Source organism: Equus asinus, chromosome 5 (genome assembly GCF_041296235.1).
Source record: "Equus asinus isolate D_3611 breed Donkey chromosome 5, EquAss-T2T_v2, whole genome shotgun sequence".
Classification (NCBI taxonomy): Eukaryota; Metazoa; Chordata; class Mammalia; order Perissodactyla; family Equidae; genus Equus; species Equus asinus.
Window position 1 is genome coordinate 98064892 of NC_091794.1, and position 21173 is coordinate 98086064.

General features: G+C 59.4%; 1 protein-coding gene across 30 annotated transcripts in view; it reads left to right on the forward strand.

Moving 5' to 3' along the window:
* The window catches only part of RAP1GAP (RAP1 GTPase activating protein), a 65617-nt gene extending 46327 nt beyond the window's left edge, over window positions 1-19290 (forward strand). For 7 of the 30 annotated variants that reach the window (XR_006527608.2, XR_006527606.2, XR_011503581.1 and 4 more), the window contains 19 exons: window positions 2588-2691; window positions 2970-3048; window positions 3429-3482; window positions 4595-4678; window positions 4903-5003; window positions 5137-5266; window positions 6315-6470; window positions 6931-7002; window positions 7618-7704; window positions 8147-8284; window positions 10169-10300; window positions 12085-12162; window positions 13122-13231; window positions 14157-14312; window positions 15886-16009; window positions 16981-17083; window positions 17430-17564; window positions 17851-17892; window positions 18263-19290. Coding sequence is in view for 16 of the 30 variants with exons in the window: in XM_070510753.1 (XP_070366854.1) it covers window positions 2588-2691; window positions 2970-3048; window positions 3429-3482; window positions 4595-4678; window positions 4903-5003; window positions 5137-5266; window positions 6315-6470; window positions 6931-7002; window positions 7618-7704; window positions 8147-8284; window positions 10169-10300; window positions 12085-12162; window positions 13122-13231; window positions 14157-14312; window positions 15886-16009; window positions 16981-17083; window positions 17461-17564; window positions 17851-17859 (1821 nt within the window). In the remaining 14 variants the exon portion in view is untranslated. The remainder of the gene's footprint in view (window positions 1-2587; window positions 2692-2969; window positions 3049-3428; window positions 3483-4594; window positions 4679-4902; window positions 5004-5136; window positions 5267-6314; window positions 6471-6930; window positions 7003-7617; window positions 7705-8146; window positions 8285-10168; window positions 10301-12084; window positions 12163-13121; window positions 13232-14156; window positions 14313-15885; window positions 16010-16980; window positions 17084-17429; window positions 17565-17850; window positions 17893-18262) is intronic. The other 23 variants (XM_070510758.1, XM_070510759.1, XM_070510749.1 and 20 more) reach the window with 13 other exon arrangements.
* The last annotated feature ends 1883 nt before the right edge of the window (window positions 19291-21173 follow it).

A 21173-nucleotide genomic window follows, 5' to 3' on the forward strand; every position in this document is an offset into this window, starting at 1 on the left:
AAATAATGAGCCCCAGCTGTGTGCCTGGCCGTGGTCTAGGCACCAGGTATACAGCAGCAAACAAAACAGACCCAAGCCCTGCCCTCGGGCAGCTGGAGGTGGGGGATAGGAAGACACAGGAATGTCGTGGCTTGACCTGGATGGATGCAGTCCCTGCCTCACCACCAGCCCCAGGGCAGGGCCCCTTCCCAGTAACAACTTTCAGAGTGTCACCCAGGGGTGTTCCAGGCAAGAGTTACTGGGCGAGGCTGTGGGAGCTGGTGGGGGAGGTCACCTGCTGGGACCTTGGATGTGTCCGGTTCCGTGCCAGGTACTGTCTCTGAGTCAGTTTACTCCGAGGTGGCGGAGTATAGCGTGGGCTCTGGAGCCTGGTGGCCTGGGTGCGCATGTTGGCGCCTCCATTTATTGATGTGTGACCTTGGGCGAGTTATTTAATCTTCCTGAGTCTGTTTCCTCATATGTAAAAATGGAGATAATGAAAGCGCATGTGAAGCATTGAGAACGGTGCCTGGCACACAGTACGCTCCCAGTACCTGTAAGCTGTTATTACTGCATCTTCATTAGTGCTCTGTGACATCAGGATTGTCCTGTTATTACTGCATCTTCATTAGTGCTCTGTGACATCAGGATTGTCCTGTTTTTACAGAAGAGGAAACTGAGGCTCAGAGAGGTGAAGTGACTTGGTCAAGGTCACACAATCACTGAACTAGAAATTGGACCTAGCAGCTCTGGCTGACCTTCCATTAAGACACAGTATGGGAATAAACAATAATGTTGTACTGTAATTATGTAATGGGATAAATATCGCTACAACAGCAGTCAGATTACAATATATAAATGTGTCAAAGTAAACATCGCGTAAATTTACACAATGTTATGTGTCAAATATATTAAAAAAAAAACAGGCCGCATGGGAGGGTCATGCTCCTAGCCGTGTGTGTGCTGGGAAGAGGGGGTGACTCCTTGGGGGGTTGGGGAGCTGCGTGACCTCAGTCTGGGCACGGGGCATTGGCCTGACCCTGGGGGATATTGTGCTAAGGTGGGGTACAAGGGGTGGAACCCATTGTGACTTCGACTAATCCAGCAGGCCTGGGTTCAGGAGCCATTGCCTGGGGACAAACCCAGAACAGGGCATGGGATCCGCCCCCCCGGGCTGAGCCCTTTGGGTGGAGAGAGACCTAGGCCCCCACCATCCAGAGACCCTCAGCCAGGTCCGGCAGGTGGTGGGGTCTGGGGAACCGTGTGGGTCTAGCACATAGTTGGCAGAAAAGTTTGTTGGAGGAGTGACAAGTGACAGAATGGAGGTGGTGCCTCCAGCACAGAAGGATTTGCAGAGGTAGGGGTCAGGGGTCGGAGAGGCATGGTGACTGGGGTCAGGTTAGCAGTGCAGAGAGGCAGGGCCCTTTCCTGACTCCAGGTGCGATGACTGGGGAATCACTGGGCCCTGTCCTGGCAGAGGCAGGAGATCGGGGCGACTTGGGCAGTGACTCCCCGGGACCCTGAGCCCTCTGCTCTAGCTCCTCTGGGCTTGAGCAGGGGGGTTCGGGGAACTCCCCACCCCAGGGAATTCGGTGTAGCCCTCCTTGCCGAGTGCCTGCCACTCCCGCTCTGCGGATGGTGCCAAACATTTGGGGGTTTCCATCACTCTGTGACCAGGCGAGGCTGAGGGGGACCCTGCCCCATGTCCACTCAGACTGCCCCTGAGCTTCAGATTTGTGGGGCACATGCCTTGGCCCCCGCCTCTCTCGCCCCCGCCCTCTGAGCACAGGCGTTCATGTTTAAACAGGACTTACTTCCAGGATGACTCCTGGGGTGGGTGTGGCTGGCGAGCCAGCCCTACTCTCAGGGCCGGGGCTGGCAGTGGGAGCCCAGGGCTGGCTGGGGCGTGATCCCTCTGCACTCCTGGCCCTGGACACCTGGAGCTGCCAGCCCTGGGCTCCTCTCTGGGGTCCCACTTCTGCCACAGCTACCCCTTGTGCCCTCTGGGATGTTTCTTCCTAACCCTGCGGCTTCTCCAGGTGAGGCAGGAGGGTGGGAACCAGCCTGGTGAGCCGCCCAGTGTGTTCATGAGATGTTTCACTTCCTGTTTCTCACGGTCCTTGGCTCCAGGGGCCACAGAGTCAAGGCTGAGCAGTCAGTCGGCATATTTTTATCAAGGACCTCCTGTATGCCCAGCCCTGTGAAGGGCAGGGTCTGGGAGAAAGGTATGCAGGTACAGCTGTGGTCTTGACATTGATGAGGACCCAGAAAGCCAAGGTTACTGCAAACATCCACTGAACACCCACTCTATGCCAGGCACCTTATCTCTTTAGTGCCCGCCACCATCCCACAGGGTCATTGGCCTCACTCCCACTTCATAGACTTGGAAACTGAGGCACAGAGAGGGAGGTGACCTTCTCAGGCTGCCCAGCTGGCAAGTGGCAGAGCTGGGATTTGAATGCAGCTCTCTGAGGCAGAGTCTGCTATTAGCCGTGACACCTGCTGTTGGTGAAGGACCCCCATCTGGGCCTGAGGTGGCTTTCTGGTCTGGTTTCCGCAAGCCCCAGGCTCAGCCGCTCCCCCTCCCTGGCCCCCACCTCCCCCACAGGAGCATTTCAATTACTACTCACTGGACGCTGCCCTGGGCCACCTTGTCTTCTCACTCAAGTATGATGTCATCGGGGACCAGGAGCACCTGCGGCTGCTGCTCAGGTGAAGACAGGGCGAGGGGATCCTGCGACAGCAGCGAGGGCTGAGATCTTATAATCTGAGAGCCCATCCCATTTTACCCACTCTTCCAATCAAGGCCCAGAGAGGGGCAGGGATTTGCCTGAGGTTGCACAGCAAGTTAGTGCCCAAGCCAGGCTGGGCCCCCATCATCACCTCTGGTCCTCCCTGGGGTCTGCCCACCCTGGTCTTACTTTGTGTGGAGGGGCTCCCATCTCCCTTTCCCACTGCGTAGTCCCTCACTGTGGGCTTTCTCCTCCCAGGACCAAGTGTCGGACATACCATGATGTCATCCCCATCTCCTGCCTCACCGAGTTCCCCAACGTGGTCCAGATGGCAAAGGTGAGACCTCTGCTCCTTCATGCTGAGCCCTCTTTGGGCACCCCAGGCGGGCTCACAGCTGGGCTGCAGCTTTGCCTGAGTGAGCCCTCATCTTAGCTCCAGATCCTAGCCCTGGCGCTGCAGCCCCGTCTCCAAGGGCTGGCCTCTCGCCTGTTCCCGTGATGTCCACATGCTGCCACGTGCTCTGGGCTCCTGTCCCCTGCCTCTATGCTTTTGGAACTCTTTAGATATAAGGGACCCCAGTTCTCTGCACCCCAAACAGCCTTGGCTGTTCCCTCTCCTTTCTGCCGCTGTCCTCCCCAGACCTTGGCCAGGGAGGCCCAGGGCCCTGGTCCTCCTCCTGGCCCCACCCTCAGGCCCTCCCTTATTTCCTCCTGCAGCTGGTGTGTGAAGATGTGAATGTGGATCGATTCTATCCTGTGCTCTACCCCAAGGTATGGCTAGATCTGGGCCCTGCTCACTCAGGGTGGGTAGGTAACTGGGGCACTGAGCGTTTATTGGGCACCTGCTATGTGCAGGATATTTTTCATGAGTTCTCTCACTTAGTCCTCATGATAACCCTGCAAATTCCACAGTTTACAGAAGAGGAACCGGAGGCCCAGAAGGGTTCTGGGCCTTACCCAGGGATGCACAGCATATAAGGAAGGCCTGCGTTTAAACCTAGCATTGTCCACCTCAAAGATGACCTCTGGAAACTCACGGCCATTTGGGACCCTCCCAAGGGCACTCAGTCTGTGCTCCTGCGCCGGGGAGCTCCACTGGCTTTGCCTTCTGACCCCTGAGGACCTGGGGAGAGAGAATAACACAGGCACTCCCGTAAATGCTGTCCCACAGACAGCAGTCGCGCTGCCAGCTTGGGTGCTGAGTGCTGGGTGCTGGGTTCAAGGTGCTGTGACAATGTGGGGAAAAAGGTAGGGGCTTCTGTCTTCAACGAGCTAGGGGGCCTTCCTGAAAGACGTGAGCCTTGAAAGACAGGTAAACCGTGGTAGCTCCAACTGAATCCTAGATCAGGGGGAGGTCCCCGGGGAGTGGTGTGGTCCAGGAAAGGTCCCCTGAAGGACGGGGCCTGAGAAATCAGGTCCTACTTCTCAGTTACAGAAGAGGAAACTGAGGCCAAAGGTGAGGAGGGCAACTTGCTCAAGGCTCCACAGCAAGCGGGTGGGACTTGCTCTGTTCTAGAATGATGAGGTGGGTTTACAGAGGAGCCAAGGAGCAAGTGGGGTGTTAAGGGGTGGGGGAGGGGTGGGGGCTGATGGGCAAAACTCAGGAGCAATGGGCTTAGGCTTTGGAGTTCAACAGATCTGAGTTCATGTCCCAACTCTGCCACTTGCAAGCTGTTGACCTTAGGCAAGTTACTTAAGCTCTCTGAACCTTGCTTTCTTCATCTGTAAAATGAGGGCAGCAGGAGTGTCTCTCATGGGCTTGTTCTGAGGACTAAATGAGATGACACATGTGGAGTGCCCAGCACAGTGCTTGGCAGGTGATAAGAGCAATAAATGGTCACTTGAAAAAGCAGTCTGTTTCACCCATCATCTTCTTCCTGCAGGCTTCCCGCCTCATCGTCACCTTTGATGAGCATGTTATCAGCAATAACTTCAAGTTTGGAGTCATTTATCAGAAGCTTGGGCAGGTGTGCTCACCTCCTCCCTCCCTTTTCTCCCACCCACCTGGCCGTGTACCTGGGACCTCAGACCTTCGCCAGGGAGAGCCCCTTCCCCGGGACTCAGTTTCCCAGGAGCTCAGGGGTGCCAGAGGTCCTCCTTCCAGCCTTCTCTGGGTGTGAATGGGGGTGCGGGGGCCGGATCTGCTCAGGAGCTCCAGCTTTGGTGACCTCTGCCCTGTGTGTGCCCCCAGACCTCCGAGGAAGAACTCTTCAGCACCAATGAGGAGAGCCCCGCCTTCGTGGAGTTCCTCGAATTTCTTGGCCAGAAGGTCAAACTGCAGGACTTCAAGGGGTGAGCGTCAGGGTGGGACCAGCAGAGTAGAATCTGGCCCATGCCCTTGGGCAGAGTGGGAGCCCCCGGCCCGGCCCCATGGAGGCCTGGCCGGGGCTGGAGACTGAGCCGTGGCCTGGGGGGCCTGGGGCAGGTTCCGAGGAGGCCTGGACGTGACCCACGGGCAGACGGGGACCGAGTCTGTGTACTGCAACTTCCGCAACAAGGAGATCATGTTTCACGTGTCCACCAAGCTGCCCTACACAGAAGGGGACGCCCAGCAGGTAGCCTGGGCACCCACCACCTGCTTCCCACCTGTCCTCCTGTCCCCCATCCACCTGTCCGTTCAGTGTCCACCATACCAGGTTCAGTGGGCCCGGGAATGTAGGAATGGAAATGACCCAGTTCCCCGACTTGTGGGCTCTGGCCGGGGTAGGGGGGGGACAAGCTGCTGCAATGCTGCAGAAGCCTCAGTTTCCACATCCGTGAAATGGGGATAATCACGGCACCGACCTAATAGGTGAGCATAAGTGAGGGAGTGCACACAGAGTGGCTGCAACAGTGTCTGGTGCACAGCAAGAAATCAGTATCTGTGTTAGTGTGTTTACAGGATGTGAAGGGCATTGTGGGGTCACGGGCCCCCACAGGTAGGCTTGGCAGAGGTGGGAGTCAGGAAAAGCTTTCAAGAGAAAGTGACTTGTAGGCTGTGAAGGAGCTGGGAGAAGGCAGGGGCCCGTTCCAGGTGGAGAGAAGGGCTTTCACCTTCTGCAAAGGCCTGGAGGGGAGGAAGTGCAGGCATGTTCCAGCAGCCAGACTCAGAAATTTGTCACCTGTCCTAAGCTTCCTGCAGGGCTGTCTGCCTTACCCTGTGCCCCCACCCCAGGGAGATAAAAGGGTAATGTGAGAAAAATGAGAATATTTAGTCCTTATTTTTAGTGTAATTTAAAAGCATCCTCTGTGCATTTCAGCTACATGAATAGATACGGAGTGGAACTGATTTGTTCAAGAGGGGTCCTCCTTATCGTATTTAGATGGGAGAAAGGCTGAGAGCTAGGGCCTGGGGACCAGGATCCCTGGGCTCGAATTCCCTAACTCACTGTACGGCCTTGCAATCACTTCTCTCTTGGCCTCGGTTTCCTCATCTGTCACAGGCTTCCAAGAAAACGGAAATAATTTTAAGACAAGTTTCTCACCACATTTTTTTTGGGGGGAAGCAGATCCTTAGACGTGCCCTCTGCCTACCCCAAACCCTCCCCCACCCCTGCGGGCAGCCTCCCCTGTGCCCCGGGGCCCTCTCCAGCCGGTTGTGAAGGCCTGTGGCCCTGTGCTCAGTTGCAGCGGAAGCGGCACATCGGGAATGACATCGTCGCCGTGGTCTTCCAGGACGAGAACACGCCCTTTGTGCCTGACATGATCGCGTCCAACTTCCTGCACGCCTATGTGGTGGTGCAGGCCGAGGGTGGGGGGCCCGACGGCCCCCTCTACAAGGTGGGTGATCGCAGGGGCATCAGCCACCGGCCCAGCCACAGCCCCAGCCACAGCCCCGCCCTCACTCACTGTGAGTTCTCCCGCACCTGTTATCCCAACTGTAAATGGAACTGTCCGAGGGGCTCTGAGCCCCCGTCTTGCTCTGATGGAGGATTCCCATCCTGCCCGCTCTGCTCCCCAAAGTCCCCCCCAAAAGAGGCTGGTCATCCTCCTCCACTCTTTAGCCACCTCCGCCTTCATCCTCGATGACTCCTGAGATCCCCACCCCTTCCCACCACTCAAATTCAGGACCAAGGATGGAGGAGCTGAGATCCTGGGGTTCCCTCGCCCAGGCAGCAGTCACCGAGCCTTCCCCACGAAGCGGCAGGCCCGGTGCCCAGCGTAGGGCAGGACAGGGAGGTGAATTAGGGGTTTCTGGCTGGTGTGGGGACTCCACAGGCACTGCTGCCCTGCCTTCCAGGTCTCGGTCACCGCGAGAGACGACGTGCCCTTCTTCGGGCCCCCCCTCCCGGACCCCGCTGTGTTCAGGAAGGTAAGGGGCAGCTCCCAGCCCCGGCCATGGGCAGAGCAGGACTAAATGGGTTGGGGCCGAGGGGGGCACACATTTTGCCATACAAGGTCCTGAAGTCCTACTGTGTGCCGGGGCAGCTGGGCTCTCCTAACCTGGCTTTTCTGTTCATCTTGATAAAAACTGTGCCCTTTATTTACAAAGTCAGAACAAACTCTATTATCATTTTACATTTTTCATAGCAGACTCTGTGGCCTTTCCTCATTTCTATTCTTTTTGACAATTACAGTCTTCTTTCTTCTGAAATGTCGGGGGAGGGGCACGTCTCCCTTGCCTCCCAGAAGCCACACTTCCAGCCTTGGCTTCAGCTTTCTCCCAGACTGAGGCAGTAGGAGACCCCAACCCAGCCCCCTACATCTGTGGGGTCTGTTATCCCGAGGGGTGGGCAGCCATGAAGGGCATAGGGGCCCTCAGAGGTGCCTGAGCTGGGGAGCTGAGCCAGGAGCTGCCCTTCTGGGAGGGAAGAAGGCCACCCCCAGACCCCAGCAGGGCGTGGCTCAGGAGCTCCAGCCCCAGAGCCCCAGTCTCTGTGTTCACCTGACCCCCCTTTCTCTTCTCTTCCACACTGGGGGCTCCCAGGGGCCTGAGTTCCAGGAATTTTTGCTGACAAAGTTGATCAATGCTGAATATGCTTGCTACAAGGCAGAGAAGTTTGCCAAACTGGAGGTAAGGATGGCCCCCGCCTGTTATTTCAGCCCTGCCCCTGGGGAGGGAAAACCCACCTTCAGACCTCGGCCCCAGGGAGGGCTGTCTGGGGGAGGACGGATTTACGGATGGGTGGGCCTTGGGCCAGGCGAGAGGACGTGGGCATTTCTAGGGCCGTGTGAGGAATGCTCAGGAGGGGCTCGAGGGTGGACAGGCCAGCACAGAGGACACTGTGGGGGAGGGAGAGAATGGTTGGGGGTGGGGGGTAGGGACAGGAAGCCAGATCTTGGAGGGGCCGTGAGGAGCCCTGGGGGCTGCTTGAGCTGCCGAGGGGCCTGGGGTAAGCCGGCGTGGTCTTCGGGGGCCCAGGCCCACCCCCCACCACTCAGAGAAGGTGCCTGGGATTCGCACTGTGGGACGAAGGGCTGATCTCTGGGGTCTCTCCTGCCGGCCCGGCCCACAGGAGCGGACACGGGCTGCCCTCCTGGAGACGCTCTACGAGGAACTACACATCCACAGCCAGTCCATGATGGGCCTGGGCGGCGACGAGGACAAGATGGAGAACGGCGGCGGTGGCGGCGGCTTCTTCGAGTCTTTCAAGGTGAAGGGCCTGGGTCTACCTGAGCGCGGAGGGACAGGGACGTAAAGTGCGGGGTGTGGCTAGGGGCGGGCTCGCTTGAAAGCGGAGTGGGGGCGTGGGTCGGGGTGGAGCCAGGGGTGGGGACTGGGACAAGGCGAGGGGGTGTGGCTAGGGGCTGACTCACATTGGAGGTGGAGGGGGCGCGGCTTGGAGTGGGCCCGGGGGTGGGGTTAATAGACCCAGGTGTGAGCACGGGCTAGGCGGGCTCGTGTCTGGTGTAGAGTCTGGGTGATGGAGAGCCTCAGGGTTGTCCTAGGGTTTAGGGTGGGCGTCGACTGGGGATGTGGTCTGTGCCTGGGGTAGAGCTTGCGGTTGGGAGTGTAAGTTGGGGCTCCGGTTTGGGGAGGAGTTAATGGTTGGAGGCGGGGCCTAGGCTTGGGGGCGGAGTCTGTGTGGGAGTTCTGCTGAAGGTTGGAGCTTTCTGGGTGGCAACAAGATGCCTCTGGTGCCGAGGGTGGTGGCTGCCAGGTCAGCCGGCAGAGAAGAGAGGCCTCTGTCCTCACCAAGGGAAAAGAACAGAGGTCTAGGAAGGGGGTGAACAGAGCGCCCATAGGAGAGGGACCGGGCCTGTGTGACCTCAGGCCCGTGTGACCCCCCCTGGCTGTCTCTGGTTTAGCTTAGTATTAAGAACACAGTCTCCCTGGGTTCAAATCCCAGCTCTGCCACTTACCAGCTTGAGCCTTCTCGGAGCCTCAGTTTCTTTATCCGTTGGGCAGGGTCATGGCCACTTATCCCATACAGTTGTTGAGAATTATTTGTAAAGCAGTCAGACTAGTGCAATATAAGTTAAAGAGCAAAACGTGAAACCTTGCCCATCTTCCTCAGCAACTGCTGTCCAAAGGGAGGGGCAGAGGTGGAGGGAACTTCTCGTCCCCCCACATAGGGCCTGGACTCCCCAGGCTGCAGGTCCCCAGGCAGTCGCTTCTTTGCTAGTCTCCTCCGCCCAGAGGAGGAGGACTACCCATCCTCCAGGCATCCAGCCAGGCTGGTTGGGCCTCACCCTGACCCCAGGGCAGGCCACAAAGCTGGAGACATGGGTTCGCCTAAGGGGGTTCGCGTGGCTGCCCAGGCCTGCCCTGGACCGAGGTGAACAGACCGTCTTTGAGAAGGAGGTTTGAGGAGGGCCCTGCCTCTGCCCACTGGAGACAGGGCCTGGGTGGGGTGGACATGGGTCTGGGGTGTGTTATGTGAGGGAGGGCTCCAGTGCGCCCACCCCTGGTGGGTGCTGGACGGTGGACCCGGATTAGGTCAGAGAATTTCTCAGCGGCAGCAGAGCCCACAGTTTAGGGTTTGGGTTTGGCATGTGACCTCCACACTCACCTCTGCTTCAGCTCCATCCCGTGTGAAGTGGATGTGGGAGTGGTGCCTCCCTTATAGGGGGTATTGAGCGAGAGAGCCAGTGGAAGGTGCCTGGCCCCATAGAAAGCAGTCGGTATAGACTGGCTGAAAAAGCAAGGGATGGAGGGAGGGAAAGAAAAAAAGGGAAAAAAAGAAAGCTCCAAGAGACCCTAAGAGGAAGAAGCCGAGGTTTCTGGAGGGCTCTCTGTGCACACTTTTGATCATGACCCAGTATCTTCTGCAGTCCTTACAGCACCACATGAGAGGCTCAGAGGGGTGAAGTGGCTTGCCCAAGGTCACCCAGCAAGTTGGTGTCAGAACCAAGGCCCAAACTACCCTTTGCAGCATGTGGACCTGACTCTTGTGTGGCCTCACGGGAAGGGACTTTCTGGGGTCACCCAGAGTGGCATTGGTGGGGAAGGACCAGATGCCTGGAGTCCTGGGTTTCCCCAAGGGGCTGGGTCTTATGAAACCTGTACCTCCTCCACCCCACCCCTGCCCTTACAGCGAGTCATCCGGAGCCGGAGCCAGTCCATGGATGCCATGGGCCTCAGCAACAAGAAGCCCAACACCGTGTCCACCAGCCACAGCGGGAGCTTCGCACCCAACAACCCTGACCTGGCCAAGGCGGCCGGAATAGTGAGTGCCCTCCCTTGGGGGCCCTCCGCTCTCCCCTGCCTCTGAGGCCTGGCCCTGCCTCCCCCCATTGCCCTTCTGTCCAAAGGCCGATCCTAGGCTCTAGACTCAGTCTAGCTGCTGCTGTCCATGTCAAGTGCCCAGGCCATGACACCGGGGAGCTGAGAGCCTGCAGCTCCCTCCTCAGCTCCTCGGCCCTCCCTTCCTCCTGGCCTCTTATGCAGGTGTGACTTTCTGTGGCTCAGCGCTGGGGCAGCCTCTATATCACATTCCTGATTGAGTACCTACTGTCTGTCATGTGCTGGGTTTGGGGCTGCTGTGTGAGTATCTACTGTCAGTCCTTGAGTTTCTGGGAGCACCTACTGTGTGTCAGGCCATGGGCACGCACTGTGTATCGGGACCTGGATTTCTATGTGAGCACCTGCTGTGTGCCTGGCTTTGAGATGCTGGTGGGTACCTACTGTGTGTCAGGACTTGGCCTGCTGTGTGAGCACCTACTGTGTGTCAGGACCTGGGTTGCTGTGTGGACATGTACTCTGTGAGCATCTCTTGTGGGCCTGCCCCTGAGTTTCTGTGAGCACCTATTGTTCGTCAAGTCCTGGGCTACTGTGTGGACAACTCTGTAAGTGCCTACTGTGTGCCCAGCCCTCAGCTGCTATGTAAGAACCTACTATATGTCAGGAAATGGGCTGCTGAATGAGCACATTGTGTGTGCTAAGCCCTGGATGTCAGGGAATGCTCATTATGTGTCCGGAAGTGAGCTGCGTGAATACCTCCTACTGTGTGCCTGGCCCTAGGCTGCTGCGTAAGCACCTACTGTGCACCAGGGCCTCTGTGGTTGTGGCTACCTACTATGTGTCAGGAACTGGGCTTCTGTGTCAGCATCTCCTGAGTGAGCACCTACTGTGTGATCACTTACTGTCTACTAGTCTCCATGGGATTCTGCTGCTAATACTCAGGGGGTATGCTGGGCACCCAGGATGGATAGCCCTTCCATTGTGGGCCTATCTGCTTTCTGCTGCCTAGCGGCCACCTCCGGTGCTGCACCCACTGCTCTGCTCCCCCTTCTCCATCCATCCGTCTTCCTTCCTTCCATCCATCCATCCATCCATCGTCTGTCCATCCATCATCCATCCACCCATCTATCCATCATTTATGGACTGTCTGCTGCATGCCAAGCCTTGTGCTCAGTGCTGTGAGGCTGTCACATGGTGGGAGGGACCCCACTCAATCCCTACTCCCTGGTCTGTTCTGGCCAGGGGAGCAAGGCAGGTCCTCTGCTGTCCAGCAGTCACCAAGTCCATTGTCATTGGAGAAGCAGGCCCACCCCGACCAACCCAGATTTACCAGCCACTCCCTTCCTCCCCCACCGGGTGGCCAGGCCTCCTGAGGGGGGCTGTAGAGGGGCCCCGGGGACAGGGCCAGGCTGGCAGCACCCACCACGGCAGTAACCAACCCATCTCTGTTTTTGTTTTTGCACAACTCTCCCCTCTCTGTTTCGTTCCCTTTCTCTCTCCCCTCCTCCTTGGCCCCTCACTCCCTTCTTGCATGGTTCTGTTTCTTCTTCCCTTGGGTCCATGTCGTCTCCCTCCCTCTGCTCCTCTCTCCCACTCTTCTATCCTTGCTTTTTCCTTTTTGTCCCCCCTTTCTTCCCATCTCTGTGTCTGTCTGTCTGTCTTTCCCTCCTTCCCTGTCTCACTGTGTCTCCCCCTCCCGCCATCTCTCTCTCTCTGACTCTCTCTGTGTCTGTCTGTCTCTCTCTGCCCCCGCCTTCTGCTGCTTGCCAGTCATTGCTTATTCCTGGGAAAAGCGCGAGTAGATTCGGACGCCGGGGCAGTGCCATAGGCATAGGAACCGTGGAAGAGGTTGTCGTCTGCGGGGCCGCCGGCTCTGGAGGCTGCCTGCACGCACTGTTCTCTGCTCGCTGTCGGGACGGAGGCCATATTGGGGACGTTGCCCGCTCCCCCTGGGGCAGGCGCAGGGCCGTGCAGGAGGGAGTGCCAGCAGCTCTGATGGCGCTCAGCACCTGTTTTGGGGCCTGGCATCGTGCCAGAGCCAGTGCTCCCCACCAGGGGCTTCTGGCCCTGCTCTGGCCCCCGAACCCTGCCCAGTCCCTGCCAGGATCTGGTACCCAAAGACCCTCTGTCCAGCCGCACATCCCCCAATATCGCCGATTCTGCCTGGAGCACCATCCCTCTCCTCTGCCCTGACTCCCTGTCCCCACTATGACCTGGCCTGGGGGTTCCTGCCCCTCCATGCCTCCCTGGGGCCCCCTTCCTACCTCCCCAGAGAAGCTGGGGGCATGCTTCTGGTGCCTGGGGCATCCCACCCTCGCGTGTAGAAACTGGGGGGCATCTTTCAACTGCTGGGCCAGAACCTCCACATCCAATTTGGAGACTCCGAGGTGGGGTGGGCCTGGCATGGGGCAGGGGCTCGGGTAGCCACGCCCACGCTCTCTCCACTGCCCTTGGGCTGTGGGTCCTGTGAAACCCTGGGGGGCAGAGAGGAGCTAGCCATTCTGAGGACTTGGCCTCCTCCCATCCCAGCCCAGAGTGGCTGCTCAGGCCCCTGGGGACCCTGCCCTTCTCCTAGGCTAACATCCCAGGCCCAGCCCTGCTGTGCATTCTCGGTGGGGGCCTTGCCCTCTCTGGGCTTGTCTCCCTTGCTGTGAACCACGGCTGTCTCTGGATATGGAAATTTTCTCTCCTTCTTTCTGCTCGTGCCTGTGCTTCAGGGCCCGGGGCAGCAGGGCCCCAGGGTTGCATGTGGGGGACGGTGAGGCTCCCGGGGCAGGTGGGCAGTGAGCTGGGGCCTCTTCCTGCAGTCGCTGATCGTCCCCGGGAAGAGCCCCACGAGGAAGAAGTCGGGCCCGTTCGGCTCCCGCCGCAGCAGCGCCATCGGCATCGAGAACATCCAGGAAGTGCAGGAGAAAAGGTGGGTGCAGCAGAGCGGGCGGGAAAGGCCCTGTCTCCTCTGGCCCCTCCCGGACCCCCACTCAGCGGGGAAGCAAAGCGGGTAGGAGGGAGCGCCCACCCTCCTGCCCCTCCGTCCCCCGCCGGCGACAGCTGTACGAGCAAGTCCCTGCTGTGTGCGGGCACTAGGGCTGGCTCGTCACCTAACAGGAGCCACTCTCATCCACTCAGCTGTCCTGTTGGCTTCCTGGGGGGTCACACCTTGCACATCAAGATGCTCTAGGTCAGAGGGCTCAGGGGTTGCCCAGGTCACACGGCCCCCCTGGTCTGTGGGGGTCTATGAGCACATCTGTGGAAATAGGGTACAAGCAGCACGCCATATTAGCAGCAGGGGAGACCCTGGGAAGCAGCAAATAGTCCTGAGTTGTAAATCCTGTCTCCACCACACTGGGGCTGTGTGACCTACAGAAAGTCACCGTACCTCTCTGACCCTCACTGTGCCAATGTAAAAAATCAGGATAAAAACACAACTAGCGGCGTGGGCTGCTGCGGGGGTGCAGTGCAATGCATGTGAAGCAGGATTGTGGGTGCCGTGGGAAGGCCTCGGGAATGGAGCTGGCACCATCCTCAGGGCCACGAGAGCCCAGAGTCCTGCAAATCCTGGGCTCAAGTCTTGGCTTTGCCATATCCTAGTTGTGCGTCTCTGGGCAGGTTCCCTACCATCTCTGGACTCCAGTTTCCTTGTCCGTAACAGGGGACAGTTGTGTCCTCTCCCATGGAGAGGAGGACCTGGGTGGTGCCCTGTCCTATATAGGGGCCCCTCCTTGACCCAGAGCCCGGGGCCTGCGTCGGGGTTGGCCTCTGAGCATGTGGGGTTATGGGAACGAGGCGGGAGGTGCCTATGACCTCCTCTCACCACCTGGGCCTCGTTCTACCCTCGATGCCAGGCCCAGTGCTGAGTCCCCCCGCTGCCCCCGTGTGCCCCGCAGGGAGAGCCCCCCAGCTGGCCAGAAGACCCCAGACAGCGGACACGTCTCCCAGGAGCCCAAGTCGGAGACCTCATCCACTCAGAGCTCCCCAGAGATGCCCACGACCAAGAACAGGTTAGGGCTCGGGCCATGCCGAGCGGGGGGCTTGGGTGGGGTGCTCACACTTTCCATCACCGGCCTGGGCCTGGGGCTGCCCAGGAGCATCAATGCTGCCACACTATGGTGGCTGGGGGCCTGGGCTCTTTCGCAGGGCCTCCTCTGACACACACTCACTGAGCGCTCTATGCATGCCAGGCCCCTCGCCGTGCTCTGGGATGCAGCAGTGAACTGGGCATACATGGCCCCTGCTCCCCGGAGCTGACGGTCCAGTGTAGCATAAGCTCTTCCCAGATAGCGATCATGGAAGGAAAATAAAGCAGGGGATGCAATGAAGAATGACAGGGTGGGGGGAGTTAGATGGCTGCTCAGGGAAGACACTTACAAAGAGGTGAAGTGTGGATGGAGGGCTGAGTGAGGAGTCAGCCTGGCTAGGACTGGCATGGCGGCAGGAAGAGGGTTCCAGCTAAGAAGCACAGCAAGTGCAAAGGCCCTCAGGTATGCTCAAAGGCTAGAAAGAGTGGTGTGGTTGGAGCCTAGGGAGTGAGGGCCTGGGCCTGGGCAGCCATCGTGCTGGTGGTGGAGGGGATGAGGTTGGAAGGATGGGCAGGGAGTAGAGCATGGCTTTGGAGACCCTGTGAGAACTTTGAATTTTGTCCTAAGTGCCACCAGGAGCCTTTGGAAGATTTTAGTTGAGGAGAGTGATGCTTTAAAAAGCTGACTGTGCTCAGCATGTGAAGGAGCTGAGGGCGGGGCCCAGAACGAAGCAGAGAGGCCAGCGAGGGGGCCGCCCTCCCTTCAGCACTGGTGGCTGGGTCCTCTCTGGGCTGGCTCTGGGGCGGGTCGAGAGAACCTGGGCTGGAGAGTCAGGCGGGGGAGCAGAGATGCAGGAGAGGGCAGCAGGGGCTGGGGGAGACAGGCATGCAGGACCCCGAGCAGGAGGGGGCCTCCCACTGGGAGGAGGAGTCAGGAAGGACCTCTTTGAGTAGAGGGCCCTTGGCTGATTTTTGAAAGATGAATTTGCTTTCTGGGATTTGAGAGGAGTGAGATTCCTGGAAGGAGATGCACAGGTCCTGAGCACAGAACAAAACCGTGGGTTAAAAGTAGACCGCGGAGTTGGAGGGCTGGGCTCCAAACCCCTGTTCTCCTACCTACGGCTGGGTGACCTTGGGCGCATGTCCACCTTCTCTCTGCCTCCGTGGCTCCTCATCTGCAAGATGGGCCTAATAATGATGGTGGTGAGATGCCTCGGGAGAGAGCACTCAGCCCGGCGCCTGGCACACGTGCCCTGGACGGCAGTGTTGTTGTTAACAGTCGTTATTACTGAACAGCAAGCCAAGGGAATGGGACGGTATCTGGGGCAGTGAGGAGGCTCGAGAGGGTTTGAGCGGGGGGGGACATGACCAGATCCCTGTACACAGAAAGACATGCCAATGGGGAGGCTCAGAGGCCCAGGGGGCGGTGATGGGGCCACAGGGGCACTTGGCTGGCTGCAGGTGGGGCCTCCCTGGGCCGGGAGGGCCGGGGTCTGGGGGCATGGCCCGGTAGGTGCCCAGGGCGGATGCCAGCTGATGGACGCTGTCTGTGGCAGAGCGGAGACAGCAGCCCAGAGGGCAGAGGTGCTGAAGGATTTCTCCCGCTCCTCGTCCAGTGCCAGCAGCTTCGCCAGCGTGGTGGAGGAGACGGAGGGTGTGGACGGGGACGACACAGGCCTGGTGAGAGGCCCAGGGAGTGGGGTACTCCACAACAGCCTGAAGCGGGGGCTCTTGGGTCCTCTGGGTAGAAGCACGAGCCTGGGGATGGCTGAGATGTGATCGGGGGATCCAGCCCAAAAGAGTAATGCAGACTAACCCTCCCCTATTCTGAAGCCTTCCATGGCTCCCAAGTGCCCCTCAGAGAGAGCCCAATCCCTGAGACCATCGAAGATCCCCCTCTCTCCCTCCCTTTCTCCCCACCCTCGTCTCTTACTCTTTCAGCCAATCTGTGCTCCTTTGCAGTCCCTCAAACCTACCAGGCTTATTCCGCCTCCGGGCCTTTGTGCCTGCCTTTTCCTCTGCCTGGAACACTCTCCCTGCCTCCTCCTTCCCCCTTTGTCTCCCTGACTCCTACTGATCCTGCTAGCCTCAGCCTCACATCACCTCCTCCTAAAGACCTTCCCTGGTTTCCTGGTCCCGGGGTAGGTTAGGAATCCCCCATATGTTCGCACAGACCCCTGGACTGTGCCTGTAGCATCCTTTTGTCATTCTTCACTCAACAAGCCTCCAGTGGGTACCTGCTCCTTGCCAGAGGTGCTGCAGGGGCCAGTGACCACCGAGGGCCTGCCTCGTGGGGCTCGGAGTCTAGAATTATCGTAGTCCCTTCACAGCCTGCTTCGCCTCCTAGACTCTGGGCTCTCTGAGGGCTGGCCCGGGACTGATTTGTCTCGGGGGCTCGGCCCAAGAGAATATCAGTGAACATTTGTTGAATGAATAAATGGGAGCAGGTGGTGTGTGCCTGGGTCTGTGTTCCCACTCTGTCCCCCTGTGGTCTCCCTGGGGCAGATACTGCTGGGCCCCCGTCCTCTTTGCAGGGGGCCAAGGGTGGGGGATTGTGGATTGTGGGGGGATGTGGAAGGGGCGAGGAGCCAAGCCAGTGCCATGGACGAGGGCTAACCTCCCTTTTTCTCTCCTCCCCCTCCCATCCCCAGGAGAGTGTCTCGTCCTCGGGGACACCCCACAAGCGAGACTCCTTCATCTACAGCACCTGGCTGGAGGACAGCGTCAGCACTACGAGTGGGGGCAGCTCCCCAGGTACCAGGCCAAGGGCAGCTTCCCCCGCCAAGCAGGGCCGCTGTTGTGGTGGGAGGGGACAGGGCTGGGCACAGAGGGTCGAGACCAGTTCTCGTGCCCTAGCTGGTGGATATGTGATGAGGCTGCCCCTGACTCAGGGGCTAGTGGGCGGGTCATCATCCAGCCTAAGGTGGTTGGGTGGCTTGGAGGGCTGGTTGCTTCTGGAAAGGTCTTGGAGGATGATCAGGGGGTTAAGAAGGGAGTTAAGGGTGCGATTCCCTGAGGGCGTGGGCTTGGCAGGTTTGGGGAGCATCGATGCCGACCACCCATCCATGCCCCCGTCTCCCTGGTGCCCCCCCGCGGCCAGTGAGGTGGCTCCCTCCTGCCCCCCTCCCCAGGCCCCTCGAGGTCACCCCACCCAGACGCCGGCAAGTCGGGGGACCCTGCATGTCCCGAGATAAAGATCCAGCTGGAAGCGTCTGAACAGCATGTGCCCCAGCTGGTATGTGCAGCCATGGGGGAGGGGCTGAATGGGGGGCACTGGCCAGGGCGGGATGGACAGCCTGGAGGCTGGCCCTGGGGAAGCCCCAGCTGGGAGGGGGATACCTGTTGGGGAGAGGCATGAAGGGGACCAGGGGTGGGGGCTGGACCAAGAGGTCCCCCTAGGCCTGGAGAGGGTGGGCTCGTTCAGCCTGGGCACAGCCAGTGATTTCTGCCTGCCTGTCTCTCCTGCCCCATGTCCTCGTCTGTCCCATCACCTGCCTTGCCGCCGTTCTCTGTCTGCACAGGGCTGTTAGCCAGGCTCCCCCTCTGAAGGTGACACTGAGCAGGTCAGACCCAGCCCTCAGCTCTTGTTTGGGCGTTGGAGGGGCTGAGGGGTGGGAGTGGGCGGGGGGGTAGGGTTCCTTTGTCACCTCTCTGGGATGGGAGCCATGTGTCTAGGTTTGAATCCTCTGCCACTCAGAGGCGAGGTGGCCCTGGGCCTCTGTTCTGTACGACGGGGCTGATAGAGGCTGCGTCTCTTCTGTCCATGAGTGCCTGGGGGGATCTGATGGAGCCTGAAAGGGACTGGGAATTGTTGGGAGGGAGGAGTCTGGGGGGTTCCCTGTGGGATGGAAAGACCCAGAGCCTGGAGCTCCCAGGGGGCCCTCCTGCTTCTGTCCTCCTGCTCCATGGTGTCTCCATCTCTTCACCCTGCAGACGAGGCCACAGAAGCACAAGGGGAAGATGTGGTGTCCAGTCCGGGCAGATGGGACCTGTGTGCTGCCCCTGCCTCCCCAGCTCTCCTCTTGGCCCCTGTCTGGGCTGTCTCTGCGGGGCGGAGCCGTCCAGACCAGGGAGCAGGGAAGCTGCGGGCGTCATCCCCTCTTCTCCGGCTGGGGGGCCCGGCTGGGGCAGGGAGTGGTCAGTTGAAGCAGGACTCCAGGCCTGGCTCGCTGCCACCCTGGGCCCTCCTCCTCCCTCACCCGTGGGTGCCCCCCTGGACACAGGCGGGGCAAGATGGGAAGGGGAGATTGAGATACTCAATGCACACAGAGCCTACTATGGAGGCGGGAGGGTGTGAGGTGTGGTGGAATGAGCACTGGGCTGGGAGTCCTGAGTCCTGGCTTCTGATTTGGGTTCTGCTGTGACTCTGGGCATGTCACTCTCCCTCTCTGGGTGCCTCTGCTAATGGACAAGATTATTTCAGAGGTCACTGAAGACTGTGATTTCATGCTCCTGCCCCAGAATGGGGGATTGACCTCCCAGGGGCTTCCCATCCCCCTACCCTGCTTCTAGGGGTCCCTGCGGCCCCAGGTGGGCTGAGGGGCAGGGAGCTGGCTGTGCCCGTTGCCCTCCTGGACCCTCAAGCTCTACCACAGATCTGCCTATGCCCTGCCCACTGCCTCCACGTGACAGACGAGTGACCCCCTCTTGGGGGAAGGCGGACCCACCTGGCTCCTTAGCCAGCACCCAGCTTTACCCCTGCCATCCCACACTCCCGGGCGCCAGGCCGAGGGGTCTCAGCTGGCCTAGAGTTACAGGCCCCACCTTCGTGCCACCCCCCATGGAGGGGGCAGCCAGGCCCAGCTGCTGTGAGTCCACATCCTTGTGTGTGTCTGTCCACACTTTTTAGGCTCTATGCCAGAGGCCAGCCTTCCGGCCCCAACACCTATTTTGGAAGCCCCCGTGGCTGTGTGTACGTCGGTAACAGTTGTACAAAATAAATTCTATTTATCGCTATTGTACTCCGTGGTTGGGCCTGGCATTGCGTGACCCCTGCCCAGCTTGACCCTGGACAGTCTCAGTGACGCCATGGTGGAGGGGGAAAGCCAGTCCACCTGCCCCCCATCAGAGCTGCTGGGCCTGGGCGCACCTCCAAGGCCAAAACACGGGCTCTGTGACCACCAGTCGTGGCTTCTCCCCAAGGTGCTGCCCCGTTCCACCCTGTTCCCCTTTTCCACCGGGGCAAGAACGTGGCTTTGAAGTCACGCCGACCTAGCTTTGAGTCTGGCCACCATCTCTTACCAGCTGGGTGGCCTTGAGAAACTTAACAGACTTCTCTGAGCCTCAGTTTCTACTTCTGTAAAGCGGGAGCAATAGTGCCTCTCTAAAGGGTTTGTGTGAGGATCCATTGAGCTGGCTCATGTCAAACACCCCGCTCAGTGTCTGGAGCCCAGTGGGTGCTCAATGATCAGCTTCCCTTCCCCTTTCTTGTGCTGCCCAAGAATTTCCCCTATATGGCCACCAGGGGGCGCCAAGGGATCGTTTACGCGGACTGATGAGGGGTTGGGGAGGTCTGTCCAGCTGCCGGGGGGGGCTCACAGGGCAGCGCAGTTACAATACAGGCGGATGGGTGACTGGGGTGTGCATGAGCACGGGGTCGGCAGGGTGAGGGAGGCATGGCGAAGATCCTGGAGCACTGGCACCTGAGCATCCTGGAAAGGCTTAGGAAAGTGTCCCTGGGGGAGGAACTGCAGGTGCAAAGGTCTCGGGGGGGTAGAGTGTCTGCCGCTGGGAAGGTAGCAAAAGGTTCTGAGTGAGGGGAAGGTGACGACACAGGGAGGTGGGCAGAGTTGAGGTCAGACGCCACATGACCTTGAATGCCAGACTGAGGGGCTAGGGCTTTATGCTGAGGGCAGTGGGGAGCCATGGAGGATTTGACACAGGGAGTGCCAGAGAGAGAAGTGGGGCTGCAGGTGCAGACTGGCTGGGCAGCCCAGGGAGGGGAGGATCAAGGCAGCTGTTGTTGGGGAAAGAGGGTGGCCAAGAGGACAGTGGGCAGGCCTGGAAGGTGTGCGATGTGGGGCTGAGGGAGGAGATAGGGAGGCTCTAAGGGGTCCAGCCTGGGTATTGGGTGAATGAGGGGGTCTCCTGTGAGGTAGGAGCACAGGAGGACGAGCAGGGTGGGGGTGGGTTGGGGGATATTGGGCTTGGGGGTGGGCAGAGAATTGGGTTCTATGGGATCACCCACGCCCTGGCCTCCTCACAGCTTTACAGCCTCCCCCTCTCCCCCCACCAGTGCCCACGCCCTCCCCAGGACGATGCTGAGTGCACCCGATACTTTTCTTGACAGGGCCCTTACGTGACCCTCAGATGTCTGGGGCCATCTGTGACTCACGGTGACTCACACCCGATCCCCGCCTCACCCCCTGGGTTTGGCTCTAGGCAGCCCACCCGCCTCCCCTGCTCAGCCTCACCCCTCCTCCGGGGCCCTGGCTCGTCAGTGCTCTCTGCCTCAGTCTCTCACCCCGTCTCCTCCCATCCCACTGCCGAAGGACCAGCAGCTGCAGTTCAGCACCAAGGTCAAGAGCTTAGCTCTGAGTTCCTTCACCTCCTGGCTCTGTGACTTTGCCTATGTGATTTTGGCTGTCTGTGCCTCAGTTTCCTCATCTGTACAGGGGGAATGCTAATAGTCCTGACCTTGGTACCCTAATGTGAGGATTCAATGAGGTGCTACCTATAAGGTTCTTGGTGAGGCCCCAGCACATGGTGGGCTCAAAAAATGGTGTGTGCATTGGGGGTGGGGAGTGGGCAGTCATTAATGAGGACCGTATCCGTAACCACTGTCAGAGGATGTGGGCTCAGCTCCCTGGGTGGGAGACAGGGTAGTTGCTGCCAGGCCCGGTGT